General features: G+C 43.7%; 1 protein-coding gene across 25 annotated transcripts in view; it reads right to left on the bottom strand.

Moving 5' to 3' along the window:
* PXK (PX domain containing serine/threonine kinase like) overlaps positions 1 to 27,114 on the bottom strand; it is a 71,205-nt gene that overhangs the window by 13,378 nt on the left and 30,713 nt on the right. For 24 of the 25 annotated variants that reach the window (XM_040994706.1, XM_040994728.1, XM_040994704.1 and 21 more), the window contains 10 exons: positions 18,289 to 18,475; positions 15,034 to 15,111; positions 14,522 to 14,595; positions 13,900 to 13,974; positions 8,081 to 8,185; positions 7,481 to 7,582; positions 4,644 to 4,805; positions 4,144 to 4,261; positions 2,592 to 2,670; positions 606 to 654 (listed from right to left, as the gene is read on the bottom strand). In XM_040994706.1, coding sequence (XP_040850640.1) covers positions 606 to 654; positions 2,592 to 2,670; positions 4,144 to 4,261; positions 4,644 to 4,805; positions 7,481 to 7,582; positions 8,081 to 8,185; positions 13,900 to 13,974; positions 14,522 to 14,595; positions 15,034 to 15,111; positions 18,289 to 18,475 — 1,029 coding nt within the window. The remainder of the gene's footprint in view (positions 1 to 605; positions 655 to 2,591; positions 2,671 to 4,143; positions 4,262 to 4,643; positions 4,806 to 7,480; positions 7,583 to 8,080; positions 8,186 to 13,899; positions 13,975 to 14,521; positions 14,596 to 15,033; positions 15,112 to 18,288; positions 18,476 to 27,114) is intronic. The other variant, XM_040994729.1, reaches the window with a different exon arrangement.

The raw sequence follows: 27,114 nt of genomic DNA, 5'->3' as shown, positions 1-27,114 counted from the left end.
CATTGAATAAAGTGGCTGGTGACTCTGTAAAGTCGTGGAGTCAGTGAAGGGGCAGCTGATTGCCTAGGAGGAGGTCATCTGGAATAAAGCCAGGCGCAGCTGTCCACTTGGATCCTACTCCAGCCACGTTTGGGGGGTTCAACAGGCACCTATCCAGCATGTTTTAGTAACAAACACACACAACTTAAATATGTATTCCAAATAACACAATCTTGGAAAGAGAACAACACAACTGTAGGCCTCACATTTACTGACTTTTAAACCTGTTACCTAGAAACAGTAATCAAAATCATTGTACCATTGACATAAAGACAGGCTATTGGAACAGAACAGAGGGCCTAGAACTAAACCCTTGTGTGTATGGTCAAATGCTCTTTGACCAGGGTGCCAAGAGCACAATGAGGAAAGGACAGGATGTTCAACAAAGGGCAGTAGGGAACTGGTGTTTTGGTTCAAAGGTTAAGCTGTGGCCTGTGGCATTGGCATCCCATATAATTGCCAATTCAAGCCATGGCTGTTCCACTTTCAATCCAGCTCCCTGCTAACATGCCCAGAAAGCAGCAGCAAAAACAAACAAACAAACAAACAAAATCGATTTGGTTTACCTTAAACTGTGGCTTTTCAGATGTGGTTAGTAAGACATCATTGAATAATCTGTAAAGAAAAGAAACAAATAAAAAAAGATTTTTATGAACTACTGGACTCTCAGAATAGCAGCCAAGCAGATTCTGACACCTTTGGCCTCAGCGGTCTCCCTTCCCCAGGACCCTACACCGCACCACCTCACACCGGGTGCGGGGTCAGATGCAAGCTCGGGGGTCATTTCCCCTTCATGGGCAACCTGTTTTTCTTTTTTTTTCTTTTTCCTTTTAGAGGGAGGGGAAAAAGAAAGGCTGCAAATGGTAACATCCAGAAACATTGTAAACAATTTTTGGAACACACAATACATTTTTCTCCCCCAACCCCACCCTGCCTTGTAAAACTCAAGAAAGTAAAAGTGTTCATACATATTGAAAGCAATTGTCCTGATTGCAGTCTAAGAAGAAAACCACTTTCTTGTTTCTCATATTTTATTGAAAAAATATATATATATACACATATACAGCAGGAACATTTAGAACTTTCCATTCAAAAGAATGCTATTAAACAAAACAGAGAACAGGGAACTCCTAACCCTTTTGCAGAAAACAGGTCTTAGAATTTAAACGGTTGGTTGGGTAGTGCCCCAGTGGATCATCCCCCCTCTTAGAGACAACAAATCCATCACGAGAAGAACCCACAAGCTTCTCTCCTCCAGGATGATCTGGGACTGAGCATTCCCATCTCTCCCAGAGCTTTTCTTAAGGCTGAAGCTCGCAGGGAAGAAAGAGTTGGAGGACTGGGACAAAAATCCAAGAGCTTCAAGATTAGCGGAGCATGAATGCGGCCCCCCATGTGCAGGTTGCCCCTAACCGCAGGTGCACTTTGATCTATAAGTTCCTGAGGAAATGGTTTTGCTTTCAAACTAGATCTGTCTTTCCGTGCTCACACTGTTACTAATGGGTGTGTTGGTGAAATGGCACTGCTCTGTTCATGGGACAGGGGTCTGCCTCTCCTATCTAGCACACCCCTCTCTGGTCCTAGGAGAGCCCGGAGTAGGCCCTTTTTGAAACTCCTGTGGGAGAAAACAAGTAAAGAATCCCAAGTTACCACCACCTCCTCTGAACTCTCTCATCCCAGTTTGCTCCTGCTAGACTTCCTGAGTTTACCTGTTCTTCCACAAGCTGGGATGGCCAAGGTACCTGTGTGCTACATGCCTCTTGGTGGGGGAAACTGAAGAAGCTGAATTGGCAGGAATCGGCAACAGTGTTGCGAAGTGCCTGGCACACACCAGCAATCATTTCATTCAACCATTTCAGTCACTGTCTCCCTCTTATAGTTCAGGAAACTGCTTCCAGAAAAGAGGAGACACGTTCAGGCTCCCCCCAGTGGACCTGGTGAAGCTGGCATCTACCTGCTTGTTGGTTTTTCTGGACCCCCAAACAACTGCTGCCTCTCCAGAAAGGGACAGAAAAGGCAGCTACAGGATAGGCGCCCCAAGCACCATGTCGATTGCTCCAAAAAACTACTCCTGACCCTCTAAAAGAGAATCAGCCCTAGCACAGTGCCTGGCACATGCCAGATGTCCACTCACTCTTAGTGAGAAAATGAACTGACAAAACCAGGAGAGCCCAGAAAGTCCTGGCCCTCCTTGGGGAGAGTAGCCCTTCTGAGCTCCTGTGAGCTGTGGGCTACCCAGAGCCTGGAACTGACTGGTGAGCTCAGACGAGGCCAGGAGGGAGAGCGGTTGCCACAAACACATGCATACAATGCCAACATGGTGACAGAGGAGAGGCATGCGGCAGAATGACCCTCTAGGAAAACGGTCAGGTAGGAGTAGACCAGAGCGGAGTGGTCACAGAAGGAGGAGAGCCGAACATCAGCCAGCATGAGTCACTTTGACTCTGCAGGGACAGTGCCCAAGTCTTTACTAGAGTATTAGGAGCTGGGACACAGCAGCACGGTGCTTGACATGGCCGTCACGATTACAACAACGCGCAGGAGTGACTTACGGCATCTGTAAGAGCCGGGAGACGGTGGGCATGCCATTTTTACAGGCTTCACAAGACAGCGTAGACTCCAACACGGCCACTTGAAATGAACAGATACGCATTTTAGTTCCACGGAACCATGCTGGCAAACCCACTTGGTGATGAAAAGTTTGACACTGCCTTGCAGCCACTGTCTGCAAGTTCACCAGGACAGTGTCAAAACTCCTCACACAGACAGATGGCACACGTTGGGGAGAGGAGGGCCAGCAACACTGGGGTTACCCACGACTCAGAAGAAATGCTTCAGAGACCATGTGCTGACAGAAAGCCAAAGAGATTCCAAAGATCATCTGAGACGAGTCATGGTATCATTCATAAAAGTGTTTGTTGCTATAAGGAGAAGTAAACACTACACAGGAGTACAACTCTGAATTTGAAAGACAGCTTGCTGCCTGCCTGTTTTCATCTCCAGCCAGCTGTTGCCATTTTGTCAATCTAACACTCTGGGTGCTATAAGCAAGAGCAGCCAGACTTTTCTACCCACAGCTCACTGTTCAGTTCTGGTTGTTTAAACTCAATTCAGAATAGTCTCTGGCACTGCCTGCCTTGTAGAGATTTGACCTGCATACCTCCAAGGCTCAGCAATTCAAGAGCCTCCTGCCCTCCCGTCTGCCCCACCATGAGTTCTGGGCTGAGAGTAGGGGGAATGAAAGGATTCCTGGCTGATTCCACACTGGTTCTTCCTAAAGGTACCTCCCACTGCCTGCTGGGTGCCCTTATAATCTCAGGTAATGCTGGATCCAATCGGTCTAGACATCTACACTCCCACCTGTGCCACTCTGCCTGTGCCAGGCTTCTAGTCTAGGGCTCTCTTGCACCTTGCAAGTTTCACACTAGCCTTCAGTCCTGGCACCTGTCTGAGGCCTCAAGATTGGCTTGAAGTTGCCCAACGCTGGCTCCTGCATCATACTCATGTTAACCATAGTTCTATTTCTATCCATCTGCTTTCATAAGTCTGATGCTGTTTACAGAGAATCCTCTAATGGCTTCATAGAACAAACTACCCTCTTTTTTTGTGGAAGTATAGTCAAGGAAACTACTCAAATCTGATCTATTTTTAAATAGGGGAAGATGTTGTCATACAGTGAGCTCAGCTGCTGCCTGTAATGCTGGCATTACTTATGAGCCCTGGGATTGAGACACAGCTAGCCCATGTCTCTTATAGCTCCTTGTGAATGTGTCTGGGAAGAAACTAAAGACAGTCCAAGTATCTGAGCTCCTGTCACCCACATGGGAGACCAAGCTGGAGTTCCTGACAGCCTTCTGGGGAGTGAACTAGCATAGCACATGGAAAAATCTCGTTCTTTCTGTCTTCCCCTCTCTTTCTTCGTCATTGTCTTCCAAATAAATCAATAAATCTTTAAAACACAGCAACAATAAACAGCTAAATTAGATAGAAATTTTTAGCTATGGACAACAACAACTTCTTTGGGGCTTTCCTGAACTCTGTAAGGAAGGTGAGTAGCTCAGCTGGTTAGAAGGGCCCAGAGACCCCTCCAAGCCCCATACTGACCCACAGCCATGGATGGTGCAGGAGGGAAGGAGTCTACAGGCACTGAGTCTGGTGGTCGTCCGTAAGTCATTTCATACAGTAAGTGGCCAAAGCAGTGGATGTCCACACTTTCCAAGGTCTGTGGAAGAAAGAGAGCAGTGGCATGGTCATCCTTCAGTTAAGCTTTGGGAACTCCAATGCTCTTGTTCCAGGCCTCCAATGAGAAACTACCCCTAGAACAGTCCCACACCTAACCCTTTCAGAACACTTTTGTGAGTACTCAATAAGGTCATGATGGTACCCTCTGGTGTCCTCCAGTCAATGATTCTACTGTCTCCTTGATCTAAGTGCTTGTAACTTAACCCCTGAGAAAAGCAGCAATACTCCAGGGGAGAAGCATGGCACATGGGCAAAGCCTACCCAAGAAGCCCTTCTGTGTTAAACACACATTTCAGCCATAGTCATGGGCACATCTCAGAATGAGCCTGTTGCATCAGTACATCAGTACTTCCACCACTTACATTGATTTTCCGGAACTGTGAGAAGTAAGATCGGTAGAAGGAAGGCAGACCCAGTAAGGAATTCTCAAGGTCTAGCAGCCGGCAAGTGTCTCCTTCGAGCATCACGTTGGAGGCATGAAGGTGCCCATAAGGGAATCCCTTGTCATGCAGAAACTTTAAAACCTGTTAGAAAACATGCATAGGTAACATTCTCCCTACAACGTGCTTAGGTATCCAACAGCTTCAACTCTGGGTTTTGCTTTTATGTTTGTTTATTTTTAAGGTCAATATATATTTTTAAAAGATTTATTTATTTTATTACAAAGTCAGATATACAGAGAGGAGAGAGAGGAAGATCTTCCGTCCGATCATTTACTCCCCAAGTGACCGCAACAGCTGGTGCCGCACCAATCTAAAGGCAAAAGCCAGGAGCCAGGAACTTCCTCCAGGTCTCCCACACAGGTGCAGGGCCCCAAGGCCTTGGGCCTCCTTGACTGCTTTCCCAGGCCACAAGCAGGGAGCTGGGTGGGAAGTGTAGCTGCCGGGATTAGAACCGGCGCCCATATGGGATCTTGGTGTGTTTAAGGCAAGGACTTTAGCCGCTAGAGCATTGCACCGGGCCCAAGGTCAATATATTTTTAAAGATTTAAAAAATTATTTTTATTGAAAAGGCAGCTTTACAGAGAGTAGGAGAGACAAAGAGAATGATATTTTATTCCCAATTCATTCCTCAAGTGGCTGAAATGGCCGGAGCTGAGCTGATCCAAAAGCCAAGAGGTAGGAGCTCTTCCAGGTCTCTCATGTGGGTGCAGGGTCCCAAGGCTTTGGGATATCCTCTACCTCTTTCCTAGGCCACAAGTAGGGAGCTAGATGGAAAGTGGAGCAGCCAGGATATAAGCCAGAGTCCATACGGGATCCTGGCACTTGCAAGGAGAAGACTTAGCCATTGAGCCATCACACCAGTCCCTAAGGTTAAAATATTAAAAAGAAAAAAAAAATCAAACAAGTCACTAGGGAGATTTCTAGGGAAAAAAGTCAAATCTATCGGGCCTGGCACAGCAGCCTAGCAGCTAAAGTACTTACCTTGCATGTGCCTGAATCCCATATGGGTGCCAGTTTGTATCGTGGCTGCCCCACTTTCCTCCCAGCTCCTTGCTTGTGACCTGAGAAAGTGGTGGAGAACAGCCCAAAAACTTGGGACCTTGCACCCACATGGGAGACCCAGAAGAGACTCCTGGTCTCTGGCTTTGAATTGGCTCAGCTCTGGCCATTGCAACCACGTGGGGAGTGAATCAGCAGATGGAAGGTCTTTCTCTCTGTCTCTCCTCTCTGTAAAATCTGACTTTCCAATAAAAATAAATAAATCTTAAAAAAAAGAAAAAGAGAGAGAGAAAATCCTGGCTCCTGGCTTCCACCTACCCCAGTCCTGATCACTGTAGCCATCTGAGAAGTAAGCCTGTAGTGGAAGACCTCTGTATCCCTCTTTCTCTCTCTCTCTCTCTGTAAATCTGTCTTTCAAATTAAGTAAATAAAATATTGAAAAAATTTTCGAAGGGGTCTTCAAAAAGTTCATAGAAAATGCATATTATGGAAAAATAAGCATGAACTTTAAAAATGTCTTTAAATTCCATTTGTTTGTAAGCCTTTTGAAATACCCTTGTATCATAGCACAGATACACAATTTGAAGAGCTCATACACATAACATGGGAGAGAATTACACTTATGCTGATAGGGTTGGAGATGCACAGAGAATGTGGTCTATAGCAGGGGAGGGCAATGTCTAGCCTGCAGGCTGCACAAGGCCGATGAAACCACTTGGTCTGGGCCTACCAAGGCAACCACAGGCAGGACTCAAGATTTAAAATTCAGTAACTCTAGAGCAGGCTAGTTTTTAAGTTGATCATTTTGCATGGTCCACAAATGATGTTATAAATGTAAAATGGTTCTTGGCGGAAGGAAAGAATTTCCCACTCCTGGTCTAGAGGATGACTGGGGAAAGGCTTCCACTGCTGGTTCTGTAGGGAGCCCTCTGGAATTGTGGGTGACATAACAAAACCAAACATTCTGCCATGGAGACAAAGATCAATACAAAATAACCTAACAGTTGGAAAATGCACAATAAAGTTCTTCAAAAAGCAAATACTCAATTAGTCTAATAGCAAAAGATTTTGAAAATTTTTAAAAAATAACTTAAAGTAACTTTGCATTTATTTATTTAGTTACTTTGCATTTACTTTTAAAAGTCTGTCCTTCTATTTATTTGAAAGGCACAGTGACTGATCAACAGAAATGGAGAGGAAGAAGTAAAGCAAGACAGGTCTTCCATCCACAGGTTCACCATTCCCCAAATGTACCCAACAGCTGAGAGTTGGCTGAGTCGAAGCCAGGAGGCTAGAACTCAGTCTAAGTCTCTGACATGGGTGGCACGAATTCAAATACTTGCACCATCGCTTGCTATTTCCCAGGTGCATTAGCAGAGAACTGTAATCGGGAGTCCTTCAGCTATCATCATTTGCTTCCAAGAGTAATTACCAGCAGGAAGCTGTGTGGGAAGTGAAGGTGAGATCTGACCCCAAGTACTCCAATGTGGGAAGCTGGCGGAGCAAATGAAGTGGGGGTCTAAACTTGCTGTGTCATAATGCCAGTGCCAAGCTCTCAGAAGCCTGTGCATCTAAATTATTCCCACCTTCATCTCAATTACTTGCCAAATGGTGTAAATATGACCTTGCGATATTAGTGCATACGTACTCAGACAACATTAGCAATTTTGGATATTCCCTGGGAATTTCTCCAAAAGAATTATGCAACCGTGGATGAAATTCCAATGTAATTTAAGCAAAAACTAAGTATCTCTTACCTCTAGTATTTGCCGTCCATATGTTTTTATTTGCTGGAGTTCAAGGCCCTGGATCTTTTTAGGATTGCAGTACTTTTTTAGGAATGGGTCCTTTGGTTTCGCCTTTGGGAAAAGACAGAGGACACATATGAAGGTGGCAAGGAAGCCAAAATCCGCACCCAGGCTCCCTGAGCACACTGGGCGCCACAGGGCCAAGGGTGCAGGGCTGGCCAACCCTCAAGAAGGATGTGGGTTTTCAACAACAATGTGTATTTGGTCAGGTTTCTGTCCCTCTTCTAGTCCCTCTTCCCTCTGATTTTGACATCAGCAGATTCCAACAGCTTGCATATCATTAGTACAACTTTATTAAGTACAAGACACAGACTTAAGAGAGCAGCTTACATAATGGATGTAATCATTAAATATTCAGAGGGAAAGGAACATTTTTTTTAACCATCCAGTCTTACTGCTAAAATAAAGACAAATTTTAAATAAAATCAAAACCAAAGTAAAACCTCAGGGAGTGCCCTAATTCTGGAACCTTAGGGCTAGAGCACCACACAACAGCTTTTAATGGGACTTGAGAGCTTCTTCATGTCCGTGAACTTGTGCCCCAAGTACCTTGTAGATCAGATCCTTCAAAGTTCCTTTTTCATTAAACATCCTAATTAGCAATGCTGAAGACTCACTGGCTGTGGCAAAAGTAACCCGGTAGATGTTAGGATGCTGCCAAAACAAAACAAAACAAAAATGAAATTTATACTGATTTTTTTTATAGGGACCCATCTCATTATATGGGAGCCAAAGCTGATTTAGTAATATATATAAATGTGATGACATTCCCCAGCTGCATGGTATTTTCAAGTTTTAACAAGTACTTCACCCTCCTTTAGATGTGGGGAGTGATACACACTGTGGTGACACAGGAAGTGGGTAACCCATGTGGATGTGAATGTCTCTGCTTTGGCCTGTGCAGCCTCATTGTACAGGTAAAAAGTAGAGAGAAGTCTGAGGTTTTAGAATAAAGGTTTCAATCTTCTGCCTCTGTGAATCGGTCATGAGCACAGTCAAATCTGGGAACCACCAACTTAGGACCAAGATGAACATGTCTTTGCTCACACGGCTTTCCCTAGTATTCACATTATTATTGTGGTGCCAAGTCATTGAGCACCACAGCCAGAGAACAAGCCAAAGCAGCATCTCAGCACTTTGCTGACACAGACAGCAAGAATCCCTCCTACCCGCCCACAAGTTTGCAGCACGATGATTCAGTGTCCTCACATGGAGATACTGACGTCAACCAAGGAGGGTGGGGAAAAGGCAAAGTACTTCATGTCTGGAAGCACAGTCCTCAGATAACCTGGAATTTTCGTTACACTAACAGCCTGGCTCCAGAAGTGTGCATTAGCTCAGAATAACATGCAAATTGAAACCCATGGGAGCTGGGCTATGTAGGGTATTTGGAGTCCTGGCATGTATAATGGGGGGTGGACGGGTATGCCTGGGAAAACATGTAACCCAATGCAAGGCTTCTCCCGAATATCACATTTTAATGGTTATTGTTGAGTTTTTAACCATTTTATTGAGGTAGAAATCATATACAAACAAACTTTTAAAAAGTTCATGAACGTGACGATTATGGAAAAATTATGCATGTATTTCAATTTTCTTTCATACTGAAATAAGATCATTTTTTTAATTCCAGGAGCTTCTTTTGTATCTCCCAAATGGATGGCAGGGACCCAGGTACTTGATGCCATTTTCCATTGTTTTTTCAGGACCATGAGCAGGGAGCTGGATCAGAAGTGCAGCAGCTAGAACTTGAACTGGCACCCATATGGGATGCCAGCATCACAAGCAGCAGCTTTACCATCACAACACAACACTTGCCCCTCAAGTTAAAAAAAAAAAAAGATATTCATGAAATGATTTATTTATTTATTTGATAAGCACGGAAGCAGAGACTGAGACAGAACTCCCATCTGCCAGTTTACTCAGCCACACATCTGTAACTGTTGGGGCTGGAGTCAACAGCAAGGAATTCAATCTAGGTCTCCCATGGGAGTGCCAGGTACCCAACCACTTGAATCATCACCTACTATCTCTCTGAGTGTGCACTGGCAGGAATCTGGAATCGAGGGCTCAAGCAGGGGATAGAACATTGGTACTCAAACAGAGTAGACGGGTATCCTACCCAGCACCTTAATTGCTAAGCCACACACCTGTCCCGATTCAGTAGCTTACAGTATATTAACATTAACAAGGTTATGTAACCATTACACAATTTAAACTGAACACTTTATCTTCACAGAAAAAAATTCAATAAATAACTACAAAATTCTTGGTTCCAAACTAATGTAAACAAAGAGCAAAGAAGGGAAGCTCCTCCTTATGGTAGAATACCAATGAATAGATACAGAAAGAACAATGGAGTTACAAAATCATGTTGTCGGGAGGTGTTTGGCACAGTAGTTAGGATGTCCACATCCCACATTCCAGTGTCTGAGTTTAAGCCTTGGTTCACCTTACAGTTCCACCTACCTGCTAACACACGCTCTAAGCACAGGCAATGACTCAGTACTCGGATTCCTTCTGCCCAGAGAGACCTGGACTGAATTCCTGGTTCCTAGCTTCGGCTTGACCCAGCCCCAGCTAACATAGGTATTTTAGGAGTAAACCAGAAGATTCAAGATCTCTCTCTCTCTCTTTCTTCCTCCCTGCTCTTTCAAATAAATAACTATAATTTTTTTTTAAAAAAAGACAAGTACATGGAATACTTAAACCAGGTTTCACAAAAACAAGATTTATATAATTGCAAAATACTTCCCTACATATCACCTATTCTTTATTTTTTTTAAATTTTTATTGGAAAATCACAATTACAAAGAAAAGGAAAGACAGAGAGAAAGATCTTCCATCTACTGATTCACTCCCTAAGTGGTTGCAATGGCCGGAACTAAGCCAATCTGAAGCCAGGAACCAGGAGCTTCTTCTTGTCTCCAACACAGGTTCAGGGTCCCAAAGCTTTGGGCCACCCTCTATCGCTTTTTCAGGCCACAGGCAGGGAGCAGGAAGGGAAATGGAGCACCCAGGATATGAACCGGTGCCCATATGGGATCCCAGGCATGCAAGGCAAGGACTTTAGTCACTAGGCTACTGTGGTGGGCCCTATTCTTTTTTGTGAAGCCATTAAGAATGGTTGTAGTTGTTTAGCTAAAATTGCTTGTTAAAAAAAACCAGTAAGAGCAAAAAATTGGAGGTGTTGGGGCCAGAGTTATGGCACAGCCAATTAAATTGCCTCATGATGCTGACATCCCATACTGGAATATCAGTTCAAATCCCTGTTGTTGTACTTCCAGTGTGTCTGGAAAGACAGAAGAAAATGGCCAAAGTACTCGGGCTGTTCTCCTCCATGCAGGAGACCCTGACAGAGCTCCAGGTTCCTGTCTTTGGCCTGGCCCAGTCCAGTTATTGACTGCAGCCATCTGGGAAGTGACTCAATAGACATAAAATTTCTCTCTCTCTGCTTTTCAAACAAATAAAATAAATTTTAAAAGTTGGAGGTAACCCAAATATCTAGTAATTCAGCTGAAAAACTAAGGTAGAGGCAATAATCACTCTTTGCAGTCAGTACTGGTAATGTCAGTTTATAAAGACACATCATTAGTTAAAGATACACCATTAGTTAAAACAAGTTTTAAAATAATACACAGCAGCTGGCATTATAGTATAGAGAATTAAGCTGCTCCTGAAGCATCAGCATCCCATATAAGCATCAGTTTGAGTAGTGACTACTCCACTTGCAATCCAGCTCTTTGCCCATGTGCCTGGGAAGGCAGTGGAAGATGGCTCAAGTGCTTGGGACACTGCACACATGTGGAGGATTGGGTAGAAGCCCTGGCTCTTGGCTTCTTCTTGGTCCTGGCCAGTGCAGTCATCTGGGGAGTGAATTAATGGATATCAGACCTCTCTGTTTCTCTCTCTCTGCCTATAATTGCTTCTTTTAAATAAATAAATTGTTTTTTTTAATGAAGCAATAATTTTTTATTTATTTTTATTGGAAAGGTGGACATACAGAGGAGGAGAGAGAGAGGAAGATCTTCCGTCCAATGATTCACTCCCCAAGTGACGGCAAGGGCCGGAGCTGAGCCATTCTGAAGCCAGAAGCCAGGAGTTCTTCCGATCACCCGCGCAGGTGCAGGGTCCCAAGGCATTGGGCCCTCCTCAACAGCTTTCCCAGGCCACAAGCAGGAAGCTGGATGGGAAGCAGGGCCACCGGGACCAGAACTGGAGACCATTTGGGATCCCAGCAAGTACAAGGCAAGGACTTTAACCACTATGCTATCGTGCCAGGCCCTACACATAATTTTTTAAAACAATCATATAAACAAATGGTAACTGAATATTTTGGTTCATAGTCACTGTTGGTTGGGATTATAAGTGAATTTTATTTTCTTATGTTTATTTACTTGTATCTTGTCATTTAAAAAAATTTGTATGTGCCACTTGCTTCCTGCCCCACAGACACTGGAGGGAAAATGACAACATTTATCTTAGCCACTTTCTCCCCTATTCTGATCCTCCCCATCCTAATCACAGACCTACATAAGACCACAAACCCCTCAACTTTTTAATAAATATTAAAATTAAATTTTAAAAATATGTAACACTTATATATGTACCATCTCTTTTTAAAAGGCACATGAAAGCAAATTTAGAGCAGATAACAGCCTGGGTCACACAAACCACCAAACTCAAAGGCCACAGCACATTTGTGGCCACATGTTGGATCTCATCAAAAGCTTACTTTTGCTGCCTTGACAAGACAGTCTCACCTTAAAAATGAACTTGTCAAGCGAAGTAAACAAGTCAGAACAACTGTGCTCAGTCCACAGGTGACACATTCTAGGGCTCTGTATCTTCATGCAGATAAGAACATCAAAACTAACTCAGTCCCTTGAACATACTTTTGAAAGGCTTTGTGTTAAAATTGTGAATTAACATAAATGTGGCCAGCTACCACTGAAAGTCAGTTAGCCTTTGAGAGCAGGAACCTGGACAGCAAAATGGCTGTTTTGCTTTTGTTTCAACTGGATTATTAAATCCATATTAGTTCTGTTCACCCAGGCTACAAATAATTCTTTTAATACTATTGATCTAAACACCCTCACCAGGAACAAGAGGTTCAAAGAAGTGGCTGCTTTGGGTCTGGTACAAAGGCTTAGTGAATAAATCCTCACCTTGCAAGAGCTGGGATCCCATACGGATACCAGTTTGTGAGCTGCTCCGCTTCCCATCCAGCTCCCTGCTTGTGCCCTGGGAAAGCAGTAGAGGACGACCCATAGCCTTGGGACCCAACACCTGTATAGGAGACTTGGAAAAACTCCTGATTCCTGGCTTTGGACCAGCTTAGCTCTGGCCACTGTGGCCACTTAGGGAGTGAACCAGTGGATGGAAGATCATTCTCTCTGTCTCACCTTTCTGTAAAATCCACTTTTCTAACAAAAATAAAATAAATCTTAAAAAAAAAAACCCTCTAATTAGTTACGCCTCACTGGGGCATTGGGGATTTCTCTGCACACCCATCCTAAAAAATGTTCTGTACCTAAACTGATGATAAACAGCTAAATACTAAAATAAAAAGACAAGACAGCTGAATAGTAATCTATAGCCATTTTGAGGTGTATGGAATCCAGTTGAATAAAAAATAAAAATTGAAATGTGTATGAGGAAGTCACAGGATATAGTTAAGAACCCACATTTTCCTATTAACGTATTGTTAATCAATACCATGTCAATTAATGCCATAAGGTTGTAAATGGTTGTTGATGTTATGTTGGAGCTTCTAATTGATTGGGATGGTACTTTGCCAGCTTTACCTTCAGACCAGAGATGGTCTCACCAAGAAATCATTGAACCCACTAGGTTAATAAGATGCTGGACTTTATGCTTGGTAAATACTTCCATTGAAAGAACCTCAACTGAATTTGAACTGTGGTGATGCAGCAAGGTGGAGAAATCCACCATGGGGAGAGGGTTCAGGGAGGGGTGGGGGGAATCCCAGTGCCTTTAACATTGTGTCACATAATGCAATAAAATTAATTTTAAAAAAATCAATTCAAAATCAGCTTTTCTGTAACACCTGGACTGTTTTAGAATTATCTCTTTTCTCTTTCAAATAAATATTATAACACATTTAAAAAAAAACCCTCTATTTCAATGCTCATGTTTCTTGGTTTGTAGAGATGTCATGCACATCTTTACAAACGGCCCTTGACCTACAACTTCAACCTGAACGGAAATCCAGTATAGCTGTCCACTCGCTTGAGTCTATAGATTATTCCCAACTGTTCTGTCCATGTCACCGCCAAAACAAAACAAAATAAAACAACTCCACCATGAATCTGTGATTAGAGAAAAACAGAAGGATTTGTACTCACCAAACAGGAAGGCAGAAGTTTGATGAGACACTGGAAATCTTTATCTGACAAGTACTTGTCCGGGCCAAGGTCAGCCTGGGAACATTGGTGCAAGTATCAGGGTACTGCTGGGCTTTCAGAAGAAAAACTCCTTCTACGTCTTTCCCCTTAGTTTTTACTTGTCCAAATACAATGACTGCAAACCACACTTAGTCTTACTGCCTCCAGGCCTTTCTGGAGAGGGTGGTATGTAAACACAGGGATACCAGGACTTAACTTGACCTCATTCCATTAACAAAATGTATTCTAGAACTTCAAAGAGACAAAATAAAGTCATACTTGAGTGTTTTCTTTGGAAGCATACTCCAAAACTATCAACCCTAAAGAGATTCCAGAGAGTTTCAGCTGTTCTCATATCTTTCCAAATATTTACTAGTTAGATAAACATAAATAAAGCCATATATAACCAAAATGTATAGTGAAATAACTTAAACAACTCTGCTTTGATATGGGACTGAGCAGATTTTTCTGTGGTTCCTTAACAGCCCAGCACAATTCTGATTCTCTGGTCAACTCTGCTGTTGTAAATGGACAGTTTACGACAGTTCTTGGGAAGGGAGTGAAGTGAAACAAACTGACTCACCCAGCTTAACACGAGCCGCTCTTTTGGCTGATTTTTAATCTTCATCAAGAAATATTTTTTCCTTATCCTCCATCCTGCCATAAAAACAAAGATGTGTTTACAGATGCATGATTTTTTTTTTTTTTTTGCACAATTGACATAAGATTTCATGGGCAAATAACAAGCTAGCTTTGGCAATACTATCCACAGCTCTATAGAACCAGCAAGACAATCATTGATAATGTTGATACGGGAAAGGGTACAATGAAAGAAGGCAGCAAACACAAAACAAAAGGAAAACAGTGTTCCATATTGAAATCAATGAAAAGCTGAGATGAAAGACGAACAGTGGTTCTCAAAGTTATTTCTACCCAAGCTCTCTGATGGGGCCCTAGCTGAAGTTCACTGAGTATTAAAACTTAAGGGCTGAATCTTCGAGTAGTAGGCAGGAAGGAAGTACAAGAGCTTTCTTGGGATCCACAGGGAAAGTATGGCAAGAACCCTGTTATGTGATAAACGTGCTGGTCTCTCACCTATGTCTTTCAACGGTTCTACAACCTCCCACTTTGGTTCTGACCGGAAGAACATGGAAACATGTTGTAAGGCAATCTCTGCAAAGACATTTTAGAAACTCATTAGTCACACAACTTTACAAAGAGCCATTTATTTACTATGATTATTACTCCTGCAAATGAAATCCTGACAGTCTATGACCTCCTTAAAAAACTGAATTTTACAAAAAACAAAAAAAAAAACCAAAAACCAAAAAACTCAGACAAGATGAAATAGATCAGATCCTGGAACAGAAAAAGAACATTTGTGGAAAAACTGCTGTAATCTCAGTACAACCTCCATTTGACAGTAACATATTAACATCCATTTCTTAGTTTCTAGGTTTGCCATAGTTACATAAGACATTAACATTAGAGAAAATTGGGAGAGGGTATATGGAAACTATACTTTCTCTGCCACTTCTCTGTAAATTTAAATTTATTGCAAAACGAAGCTTTATTAAGGAAAAAAAAAACTACTAATGATGTGAAAATATACATTGTGAAACTAGAAAATCTAAAGTATACCAAACTAGTTGGCGTAAGCCAAGAATTCAATTTACACACCAGATCATGACCCATATTGTCTGGGCCAATTTGGAATAGCATTTGGTGTCACACCAAGTGATACTTATCCCCTTTTCATTCCACATGGAGGAACTGCTTTCAATCAAACAAAGAAGCGATTAGTCTTAAATATATATTGGAAACAAAGGCCAGTGTTTTTGAAAAACATCTATGGAGAGCAACAACACAGTTTTATTGTGGGAAGTCACCATGTGATCGCTTGCTGGAAAAAAAAGCACATCCTTCTTTTGTGTCCTTTTGTCATGATAATATTTCCCCCTCTAGGAAGACAATGACAAAAGGAAGTTTCTTAGAATTATGACATTATCAGGAAAACTGAGCTTCTTATATTTCCTCTAAGCAGCAGCACCAGTATTTTGTTGTTTCTCCCTCAACCCAGTGAGTACAGCGAGCCACTGTGGCTTCCTTAACGCAAACAGCGCTAACAACAAGTGCATGGGGACATTTCACCTCCACCTGCCATACATTCTATTCCAGGGCAAAGTGGAGAGGTAGGGCAGGTTTTGCTAGTGTTCTCCACGCGTCTGGAACTTGGAATGAATGTGCCAGGAGCTTGGTTACAATAACATTTTGATGTATTTTACAATCCATGATGAGTTTAGAGATTCAGGGACAAAACAAACCCGACTAGCTATTTGTTTAGTCATTCAACATGTAACATCTACTCAAAACGGAAACACGTGACAATCAAGTGCAAACTTGGCTCCACTGACATCTGCTCTGACCCTAGGTGTCTAAGGAGCCATTTGGGGAAGGACTGGGCCTAGCAGAGGAATATCACGTACATTACCAATGTTGGGAACACTGAATCTCTTCTATGATGAATGCTGATACCAAATGTTTTTCTTATTTCCAAACTTCATGATAATCAATCCTGAACAAAGAGAAAACTCAATGACTGGCCCCAGTGCAGGAGCCTACTGGCTAAAGTCCTCGCCTTGCATTCATCAGAATCCCATTTGGGCACAGGTTCATATCCCAGCTGCTCTACTTCCCTTCCAACTCCCTGCTCGTGGCCCAAGAAAGTAGTAGAGGACAACCCATAGTGTTGTGGCCCTGCACTCGTGTGGGAGACCCAGAAGAAGCTCTTGGTTACTGGCTTCGGATAAGTTCAGCTCCAACCACTGTGGCCACTTGAAGAGTGAACCAGAGGATGGAGGATCTTTATGTCTATGCTTATCTCTGTAGATTGGACTGGTGCTGTGATATAGCTGATTCAAGTCCTAGCTGCTCTGCTTTCAATCCAGTTCCCTGCTAATGAACCTGGGAAAGCAGCAGAGGATGACCAAGTACTTGGCTGCCTGGATGGAGTTGCCACATTCCTGGCTTCAGCCTGGCCCAGCCTCAGCCATTACAGCTTTTTTAAGAGTGACCCAAAAGGGCCCGGCGCGGTGGCGCAAGTGGTTAAGGTCCTCGCCTTGCACGCCCGGGATCCCATATGGGCGCCGGTTCTAATCCCGGCAGCCCCGCTTCCCTTCCAGCTCCCTGCCTGTGGCCCGGGAAAGCAGTCGAGGACGGCCCAAAGCTTTGGGACCCTGCACCCGCGTGGGAGACCCGGAAGAGGCTCCTGGCTTTGGATCGGCATAGTATCGGCCGTTGCGCCAAACACATGGGCCATCTTCCACTGCTTTCCCACACCATTGTCAGGGAGCTGGATCAGAAGTGGAGTACCAGGACACACACCAGAACCCACATGAGATGTCCATATTGCAGGCTTTACTCGCTACGCCTCAATGTTGGTCCTTAAAAAGTATTTTAAGTGAAAATTGTTTCCATCCACAAGCAGCAGGACCACGAAAAGTCATGCCCTGATGTGGGGCACTGTTCCTCAGAGCCTGTGAAAGACAGCCATTCACAACTAATCATCATTCCCCACAAAGCCACAGCTCAGCTGCAGGGCTGCACACTATGGGGCACCAATGGGCCATTTCACAAACTGAAAGCTATCAGTAAGCATAGGGAATAAGCTGCATTTGCTATTGAAAAATAGAGTACTGGGAAACAGTCTTTTTTTTTTTTTTTCAACCTTAAGGATAGGGCCTTGGAGCAGGAACATTTTTTTTCCAGTGAACTATGACTGTTGGTCAAACCACATGACTACCAGGCCCCAGTATTACTCCCCTTTGTCCCCAGGATCTGGTGACATGCTGCAATCACAAACGTCCACGTCTCTCTTAGCCTTTCCTGGCTCCTCGCTTTTTTATGAACTGAAGACCAATTTTTCCTTCTCTTCGTTAAAAAATGACTTTCCTTAAAAAGAAAAATGTACTTAATTATGTTACTTGAAAGGCAGAGTTATGGAGTAGTGGGAGGAAACAGGAAGAGAGAGGGAGAGAGATGTTCTGTGCACTGGTTTACGTCCCTATCTGAAATAGTCAAGGAAGATGATAAACGTAAGATCAAAAATAACCATATAGACATCACAACGTCTGTATTGTTCCATGCAGATGTGACAAAAAGCTGGAAGTAAATGATTTTTCTATTAGAAACCTACAGTAATTTGTGATCACCTAAGTCTCAGCACCAGAACACCACAAAGGCACCAATATGTCTGTTCTCTCGTGTGGAAGCAGAGTTCCCACCACTGCTGTCTGCAGCAATAGGCAGTGCTCAGCCACAGGACTCCAGGCACACACCCAACTGGCTTACCAGTGTAGTTTGCGGAATAGTTGTTGGGATCTAAAAACTTCTTAACCAGTTCACAATTCGACAAGATGTGGTTTGTGGTGATGACGTTGAGATAGTTCTGCAGACCCTTCTGTCTCGCAGCGATGAACTCACGGTCCATGTTACCAATCAGCTTTTTGGGAGGAAGAGGTAGACTTAGGCCTGCAATCTAAAAAAGAAAAGGAATAAGCATTATATTCATGTCAGCCACAAATAGGATCCCTTCTCAGAAGCCTAAGCTGTTGCACTGGGTAAACCCCAACACAGCAAGTTTTTTTAAAAAATTTATTTGTTTTGGAAATAAATTTGCAGATTTAGAGAGAAAGGAAACAGAGAAAAATCTTCCATCTGCTGGTTTATTCCCCAAATGGCCACAATGGCTGGAACTGAGTCGATCTGAAGCCAGGAGCCAGGAACTTCTTCCAGGTCCTAAGGCTTTGGGCCGTCCTTGACTGTTTTCCCATGGCACAAGCAGGAAGCTGGATGGGAAGTGGAGCATCCAGGACACAAACTGGGGCCCTTTTGGGGCCCAGTGTGATGGCTCAGAGGTTAAATCCTTGCCTTGCATATGCCAGGATCCCATATGGGCACCAATCCATATCCTGGCTGCCCCACTTCCCATCCAGCTCCCTGCCTGTGGCATGGGAAAGCAGTCGAGGATGGCCCAAAGCTTTGGGACCCTGCACCCAAGTGGGAGACCTGGAAGCAGCTCCTGGCTCCTGGCTTTGGATTGGCTCAGCTCTGGCTGCTGTGGCCACTTGGGGAGTGAACCAGCAGATAGAAAATCTTTCTGTCTTTCCTTCTCTTCATAAATCAGGTCTGCCTTTCCAATAAAAATAATACTTTTTTTTTTCTATTGGCAGTCTTATGACATTCCACCCTCACCAAGATGACATATCCATCATCTGGGAACAGTCACATTCAGCTTTTAGCTGATATTTTGGCTTTGGAGAACACTCACTTTGTTTATCTTGATTTTTCCCTTTTTAGGTATTATCTGTAAACCTTCTATTATGAAGGGAAAGGATTAAGCATCCAGTCCCATACCTTTTATCACTCCTATATCTTGACCCCAGTCGTCCCAACATTGTTTGGTAATTTTATTTAGCTCACTATTCATTTTAACAGTAGGCAAATGGTAGTCACAGCACTGCTCAAGAACCACACCTACTTTTCCAACAACTTGTGGTCTCTTTTTTTCCCACTTTCTATTCAACTCCAAAGGCTGCACCAGTTTTACACACTATACCACAGCCCTGTCCACAAAGGTTTTATCTTTATCTTTCAACTCTTCTAGAGTCTTTACTTCTGGCATTATCTTTCTTTTCATAAGTACTCTTCTTGTTTTTTTAATGTCATCCAAGTGTAACATAATTTTTTAAAATCTCTCTGAGCTGATAAAAGCTAGCTTTTCTGAAGTGCCTGGAACATTCTTCCTCCTGCATTCCTTTCTGCTTCATGAAGGTTCCTTTGTTTCCTTTTCGGTTGAGGGTAAGCGTCAAGAGGACAAAAATGACCTATCTGTGTCTTTCCATGTGTCATCTCCACGTTAACAGAGCTTCTTAGAGGCTGAGAAGGGTCAACGGAACCTTGGAGAACCAGGTTTTGGGGATAATGCCAGGTCTACTTTCTGCCAGGAGTGACGGGGAGATAGTGGGATCTGAGCAGAGCAACTCAGCGAAAACAGAAGAGTCCCACAAAACAATTCTGCAGCAAAAAATCTCAGACAGCCCTTTTCACATATGAGGACAGAGAAGACACAGGACCATCTTAGCAGGAGATGGAGAAAAGGAAGGAAAATAACTTACCAGAGCCCAATATTGAATACAGAGAAAAAATAAAAGGCAACTAAAATATTTTTAGGAGCTGAACGGATCAGTCACAGAGCCCTTAAATTAAACTCCAGTACAAGTTATTTAAATAGCAGCCCTTCTAAAGAGCAGCTATTTACAAGTTATGTAAATAGCAAACAAACATGGTACCCTTTAGAGGTCTGGGGCTCTTGGCTGCTGGCCCCTGAGCGGGGTGCCAAGAGATGCTCCCGAGCTCCGGCTAAGCAACTTGGGCTTTCTACTGCAGCTTCCATTTCTCAGGACCAACCTTGACCTCCTTCCTCTGAGGCTGGGCAGATCCCCCAAGCAAATAAAGCTCCATTTCCTGCAGGACGGTGCAGGCCTGACTGCCAGAACCCCAGACAGTGAGCAGCAGCAGCAGCGGAAGGATGGACGCTCATGTATGTCACATGCATGTCTTCAAGCATGCCTGCAACTCTCAGTCTAAACACTGTGTTACCGGTTCCAGAGAGTAAATAACCAGGTCTTTGCTGGGGGGGCGGGAGGACAGGCTTAAGCTGCTCAAACATAGAAGACTAAGGATTTGACTATTTTTCCTTCTCTGATTTATTGATGCATTTATTTATCTGACAGAAACCATCTATCTGCTGGTTCATCCCCAAAATGTTTACAATGACCAGGCATTTAGGCTAAACCAGGAGCTGGGAACCATACAGGTCTCTCACCCATGAGTAACAGGGAGCCAATGACCGGAGCCATTATCTGCTGCCACACAGTGTCCGCCAGAGCAGAAAGCTAGGCCTGGAAGCAGAGCTGAGATTCAAACCCAGGTGTTCCTAACTGGGACACAGACATTGCAACCCCTAAGTCAAAGGTCTACCTGCTTGCCCCTGGTGGCTTTTTGTTTTCCTTGTTTGTTTTAAAGGTCAGTTTGAAAGGCAGAATGGAGAGAGAGAACGAACGAACAAGCGTGAGTTTTCATCAACTGGTTCACTCCCAAAATGGTTGCAACAGCCAGGACTGGGCTGGGCCAAAGCCAGCAGCCAGGAACACTAACTATCCTGATATCCCAACACAGGTAGCAGGAACTCAAGTACTGGGGCTTTCTTCCATTGTCTTTCCAGGTGCACAGTTGGAGTGCTGCATATGAAGTGGAAGAGACAGGATTTGAATGGATATTCTGATCGGGGATGCCCCGAGTTAGAAGCGGATGCTGACGCTCCCTGGCCTCCATGCCAGCTGCTCAAACAGACTTGAAACTCCTGGTATTACCTCAACCTTCATCTCCCTCCAATCTTGGGATCCAGTGAGATTATCTGCTACCCATACTGCCTTAGTTAGCTTTCTTCCACTGAGTTTTCAGCTTACAGTGTTTTTGCTGTGGTTTTTCTCTGATATTCTTTTTGTCCTTGATGTTATGCACATGTAAGATTAATTTATTTTTTTGCTTGGAGTGGTTTTGGGAAGGAGATAAAATACATGTGTTCCATTTACTATCATTTTCCAGATCATTTAAAGCTTTATAGAGCTACTTTTTAATAAAGCTTAAAAAACAAAGCATGAAGTTGGCATCTGAATTTAGTGAGGAAAGTCACTTTCAAGCAGTAGCACCATTTTACTCGGGTTGCTATTAGAACAGTCCACGTGGCGTGTGTATTGATCGAGGCGAGGTCTCAAGAGGAGCGTATGTAGACTTCAGGACAAGGGGGAAATCTATACCACTGACCTATATGGCTCCACCGATGATGCAGCCAAGTGAAGGCCTTGAACTGGATAACCTAAAACAAGATGAAAAGCCTAGCTGACCATCCTAAATTGTCTTTCTCCAGCATAATTATGAAACCAAGTCAGAGCACACTTAGAGTGGAATTTTCTACAGTGAATCTATTTGCTGCGAGATACTTTTCGTAAATTTCATGTTGTTTTCTTCATGCATTTGATTAACACTCTGCCTAACAGTTTCTTTACTAACAAAGAAAGTATATCTCTCAGTAACCACCTATCCAAACCATTTTCTGTTTGGGGCCATAACAAGGATAATTTATTATCTAAAAATGTATAACTATTGGGCCTGGCAGCATGGCCTAGTGGCTTAAGTCCTCCCCTTGAATGCGCCCGGGATCCCTTATGGGCTCCGGTTCTAATCCCGTCAGCTCCACTTCCCATCCAGCTCCCTGCTTGTGGCCTAGGAAAGCAGTCGAGGATGGCCCAAAGCCTTGGGACCCTGCACCCATGTGGGAGACCTGGAAGAAGTTCCTGGATCCTGGCTTCGGATTGGCATAGCATTGGCTGTTGCACTCACTTGGGGAGTGAATCATCGGATGGAAGATCTTCCTCTCTTTCTCTCCTCCTCTCTGTATATCTGACTTTCCAATAAATAAATAAATCTTTTTAAAAAATGTATAACTATTTTATGAAGTTGTAGAATATAATTTCATTTATTTGTGTGTGTGTACATGCACAAGAGATATGTTTATATGGGAGAAAGGTGTCATAAAAAGATTCATATCAACTGCATAATTAACAGCAGCTACCTCTGGGAGCATGCTACTAAATTAATTTTATTACTCCTCTATGAAATAGTTACAATGCTCAATGCTCTTTAAAATGAAAGAAAATCCTTTTTGTTTATCAAGCTGTCTATGCAGCAAGTATAAAAAATAATATTAACTGATATGAATTAAGTAGCCTGCACTACCTGCACAACAGCAGATGAAATTAAATCCAAGGGTAATGTCTGACATCATCATATTTAAACCCCAATATTCTAGCTCTTTTTTCTTATGCGGTGGAGATGGGAGAATAAATTTGATACAGTGCCTGGAATCCAGTCCTGCCTCTGTCCCAGCAGATGATGGTTCAAGTACTGAGTCCCTCACCCTTGTAGGATGCCCTGTGATTGTGAACATCTGGGGGAATGAATCAACAAATGGAAGATGTCTGTCTGCCTGCCTGTCTCTGTCACTCTGCCTTCCAAATAAATAAAAATGACTAAAGAAACAGTTAGAAAAAACAAATATAAATCACCAGGCAAAACAGAGCCCTCCGGCCAAAAGCTGCAGACCGAAACATTGCAGGTGCTCTTTCTGCCCTAGTTTAAGCCCTCATAAGTGTTCTAAAAGTGCTAAACTTATGCAACGTGTGTTATTTTTAAACCCTGCCTTTTAACAAAGATAAGCATTCAAGAGATATTTATTTTCAAAGTGTTCTCCTAGAATTTCTAAAATGTGTACCAATCACAAGACACAAAATGTAGAACACCAGGACTAGTTAGAAGGGAGGGGCAAAAGTCTCCTGGCACGTAGGGTGATGAGTCCGGCAAGGCCCTGATTTCCTAGACATCTCCACACCGACAGCTCCAAGCCAGGGCCGCTCATCACCTTTCCCTACCTCAGCCCTTTAATGTGCCCTGTGGGTTCCCTTCTTGAGTCCTTACTGAGGAGAAAGCAAGAGGCCAGCAAGGAATGCAGCCTGGCAGTGACAATGTGAGGGACAGATGATCTCGAACGTGTGTCCTCATCTGCTCTGCTGTCCTGCGAGAGGCCTCTAAGTGACGTGACCAACTGGATCGTGCTACAAGGAAACCAGCATTCGTCTGGTGGAGAAAGCCTTTCAGGACAACCTGCTCACCCCTCCCCTCACTTAGTCTTCATCTCATCTATTTTAATAACCTGCAAATGATCTTCAACCAACTTCTGGTCGATATTCTAGAGAGTTATGAGTGCTCAACAGACCCTTAACTTGTCCCAGTTTTCTTCCAACGCACAGTAAAGTCTCTGCTAGGTCAACCATGGACAGTAAAATCAGAAACACAAAACTTCTGTGCTGTGAGAGATCTGAGAACTCGCCTGACTCACTCCCTTGAGACAGGAAGTGAGGCCCCTACAAGAAATGACCTGGCCATGGGGGCTCCACTCCAAGCGCGGGGCATACCTTTACTGCGCAGCTTTCATCAATTCAACCACCTGCTTCTTTCTCGATCTTCACTGTATGCAGTCTCCATGGATGATCTTAATTATTATGACAAAATAAGTCCACCATGAAAATTTTGAGAAATATAGCTCCTAAAATTTTATTTCTACTTATCTAGTTTACACGGGTTTGTTTGTACAGAACTTGTAAAGTACAGGACAGTTAAAAATTTATTTATTTTTCAGGCCCGGCACGATGGCGCAATGGTTAAGGTCTTTACCTTGCACGCCCGGGATCCCATATGGATGCCGGTTCTATCCCGGCAGCCCCGCTTCCCATCCAGCTCCCTGCCTGTGGCCGGGAAGGCAGTCGAGGATGGCCCAAGGCTTTGGGACCCTGCACCCACGTGGGAGACCCAGAAGAAGTTCCTGGATCCAGAAGATCCAGTTCCTGGATCCTGGCTTCGGCCGTTGCGCTCACTTGGGGAGTGAATCATCGGACGGAAGATCTTCCTCTCTGTCTCTCCTCTCTGTATATCCGCCTTTCCAATAAAAAAAATAATAAAAATAAATCTTTAAAAAAAATTTATTTATTTTTATCAAAAAGGTAGATTTACAGAGAGGAGACAGAAACAAAAATCTTCCGCCTGCTGGTTCACTGCCCAAATGGCCACAAAGGCTGGAGTGAGTCGATCCTAAGGGTATCCCACATAGGTACAGGGTCCCAAGGCTTTAGTCTGTTCTCTACTGCTTTCCCAGGCCACAAAGAGGGAGTTGGATGGAAGTAGAGCAGCTGGGATGCAAACCTGCATCCATATGGGATCCTAGCATATGCAAGGTGACGATTTAGCTACTGGGCTATCACACCGGACCCAGGACAGTATAAAGAACCAGAAAATAACAAAGCCCATGATCCCATCACCTGGGGATTGTCGTTGTTAGTATTTTGGCATGCTGCCTTCCAATTTTTTACCCTAAACATTTTGTGTTTATAATTTTGCATTCTGCTTTCCCTCCCCTCCCAAGTGGGGCACGTTCCTATTGGATTGACAAATGTGCATACAGGTATTATATTTCTCTTTTTCAGCAGGAACTCATTTGTCTGTCAAAAGGGTAATCAGACACTGAAGATTATGGTCACAGTTTTACTCTGTGGTTTCGGAGTCTTTTTGGTCTGCCTTATGGAGGCTGTTTTGAAATTATTTTCTTGCCAAAAGCTTTCTTCTGTTTGTTTACTTGGATCCAGAAAAACCTCCCACTGAAGCAATGTCTGGCCATGTTCTGCCCAACGCAAGCCAACATCAATACATGTGCATATTTGCATTTGAAATAAGATGCATACAGCAAGTGCCCATTTTAAAAGGGGAAATCACACTGAGGCAAAAATAAAACTGTATTATAATAAAAGGCCATCACCAAAAAAAAAAAAAAAAAAAAGGCCCAGTATGGTAGCCTGGTGGCTAAAATCCTTGCCTTACACATGCCAAGATCCCATATGGGCGCCGATTTGTGTCCTGGCAGGCTTACTTCCCATCAAGCTCCCTGTTTGTGGCCTGCGAAAGCAGTTGAGAATGACCCAAATCCTTGGGACCCTACACCCACATGGGAGACGCGGAAGAGGCTCCTGGCGCCTAACTTTTGGATCAGATCAGCTCCAGCCAGGCCACTGTAGCTACTTGGGGAGTAAATCAGCGATGGAAGATCTTGCTCTCTGCCTTTCCAATTAAAAAAAAAAAAAAAAAAAGCTATCATTGCAAAGCCATGGCGATTCAAAACCTATGTCCCCAAAGAGCGAGCAAGTGGAGACTGGCGCAATGGCTCAGTAACTAATCCTCACCTTATATGTGCCGGGATCCCATATGGGCACTGGTTCATGTCCTGACAGCTCCACTTCCCATCCAGCTCCCTGCTTGTGGCCTGGGAAAGCCGTCGAGGATGGCCCAAAGCCTTGGGACCCTGCACCCATGTGGGAGACCTGGAATAGGCTCCTGGCTTCAGATTGGCTCAGCTCTGGCCATCACGGCCACTTGGGGACTGAGCCAATGGATGGAAGATCTTTCTCTCTGTATCTCCTTCTCTCTGTAGCTCTGTCACTCCAATAAATAAATAAATCTAAAAAAAAAAAAAAAAAAAGGAAGAAGAAGGAAAAGAAAGAAAAAGAAAGCAAGTAGGAGCTAAAACTTTCCTCCCCATACCTACTGAAAGGCACTTGGCCTAGAAAATGGCAATTTCAGACTTGTTTTTTCCAGGAGTCTGACTCAGCACTGGCTAGCTGGCTATAAAGGTGTGCACACACAGTAGGCCCAGTGTTAGCTTCCAGATACTCACATCACTACAGAAATGTCACATGGGCCACTGCATGAGAAGAGAAAATTGATTTGTTGCAATAAGCTGTACATGATGCCTCACCTATTGTGTCACCACAGGTTTAGCTTTATTGTAAGTACAAATAACAGGTTATTAACATTCACAAGTGAACCCAGTTAGATCCTTCACTAAGGGGAATCTGATCTCTTCCAATCTTCTGGAGATTTAAAATTGATCATATTGAAATTAAAACACGATGGCATGATGGGCTAAGTCACTATCTGAAATATCTATATCTCATGTCCTCCATTTTTTTTTAAAGATTTATTTTTTTATTATTTTTTCATTGGAAAGGCAGATATACAGAGAGGAGAGACAGAGAGGAAGATCTTCCGTCCGATGATTCACTCCCCAAGTGAGCGCAACGGGCCGATACCATGCCGATCTGAATACCAGTAGCCTCTTTCCGGGTCTCCCACGCGGGTGCAGGTTCCCAAGGCTTTGGGCTCTCCTTGACTGCTTCCCGGGCCACAGGCAGGGAGCTGGAAGGGAAGCGGGGCTGCCGGGATTAGAACCGGCGCCCATATGGGATCCCGGGCGTGCAAGGGGAGGACCTTTAACCACTTGCGCCACCGCGCCGGGCCCATGTCCTCCATTTTTAATCCAGCTCCCTGCTAAGGCACTTGTGAAGCAGCAAAAGACAGTTCATGTACTTGGGTCCCTACCACCCATGAGGGAAACCTGGATGGAGTTCTTGGCTTTAGGCTTTTGGGAGCATAAACCAGCAAATGGAAGAT

This window comes from Ochotona curzoniae, unplaced genomic scaffold (assembly GCF_017591425.1).
Source record: "Ochotona curzoniae isolate NIBS_2020 unplaced genomic scaffold, NIBS_Ocur_1.0 contig_908, whole genome shotgun sequence".
In the NCBI taxonomy this organism is placed as follows: Eukaryota; Metazoa; Chordata; class Mammalia; order Lagomorpha; family Ochotonidae; genus Ochotona; species Ochotona curzoniae.
Note: the sequence above shows the minus strand (reverse complement) of the source record. Positions and strands in the feature narration are given on the sequence as shown.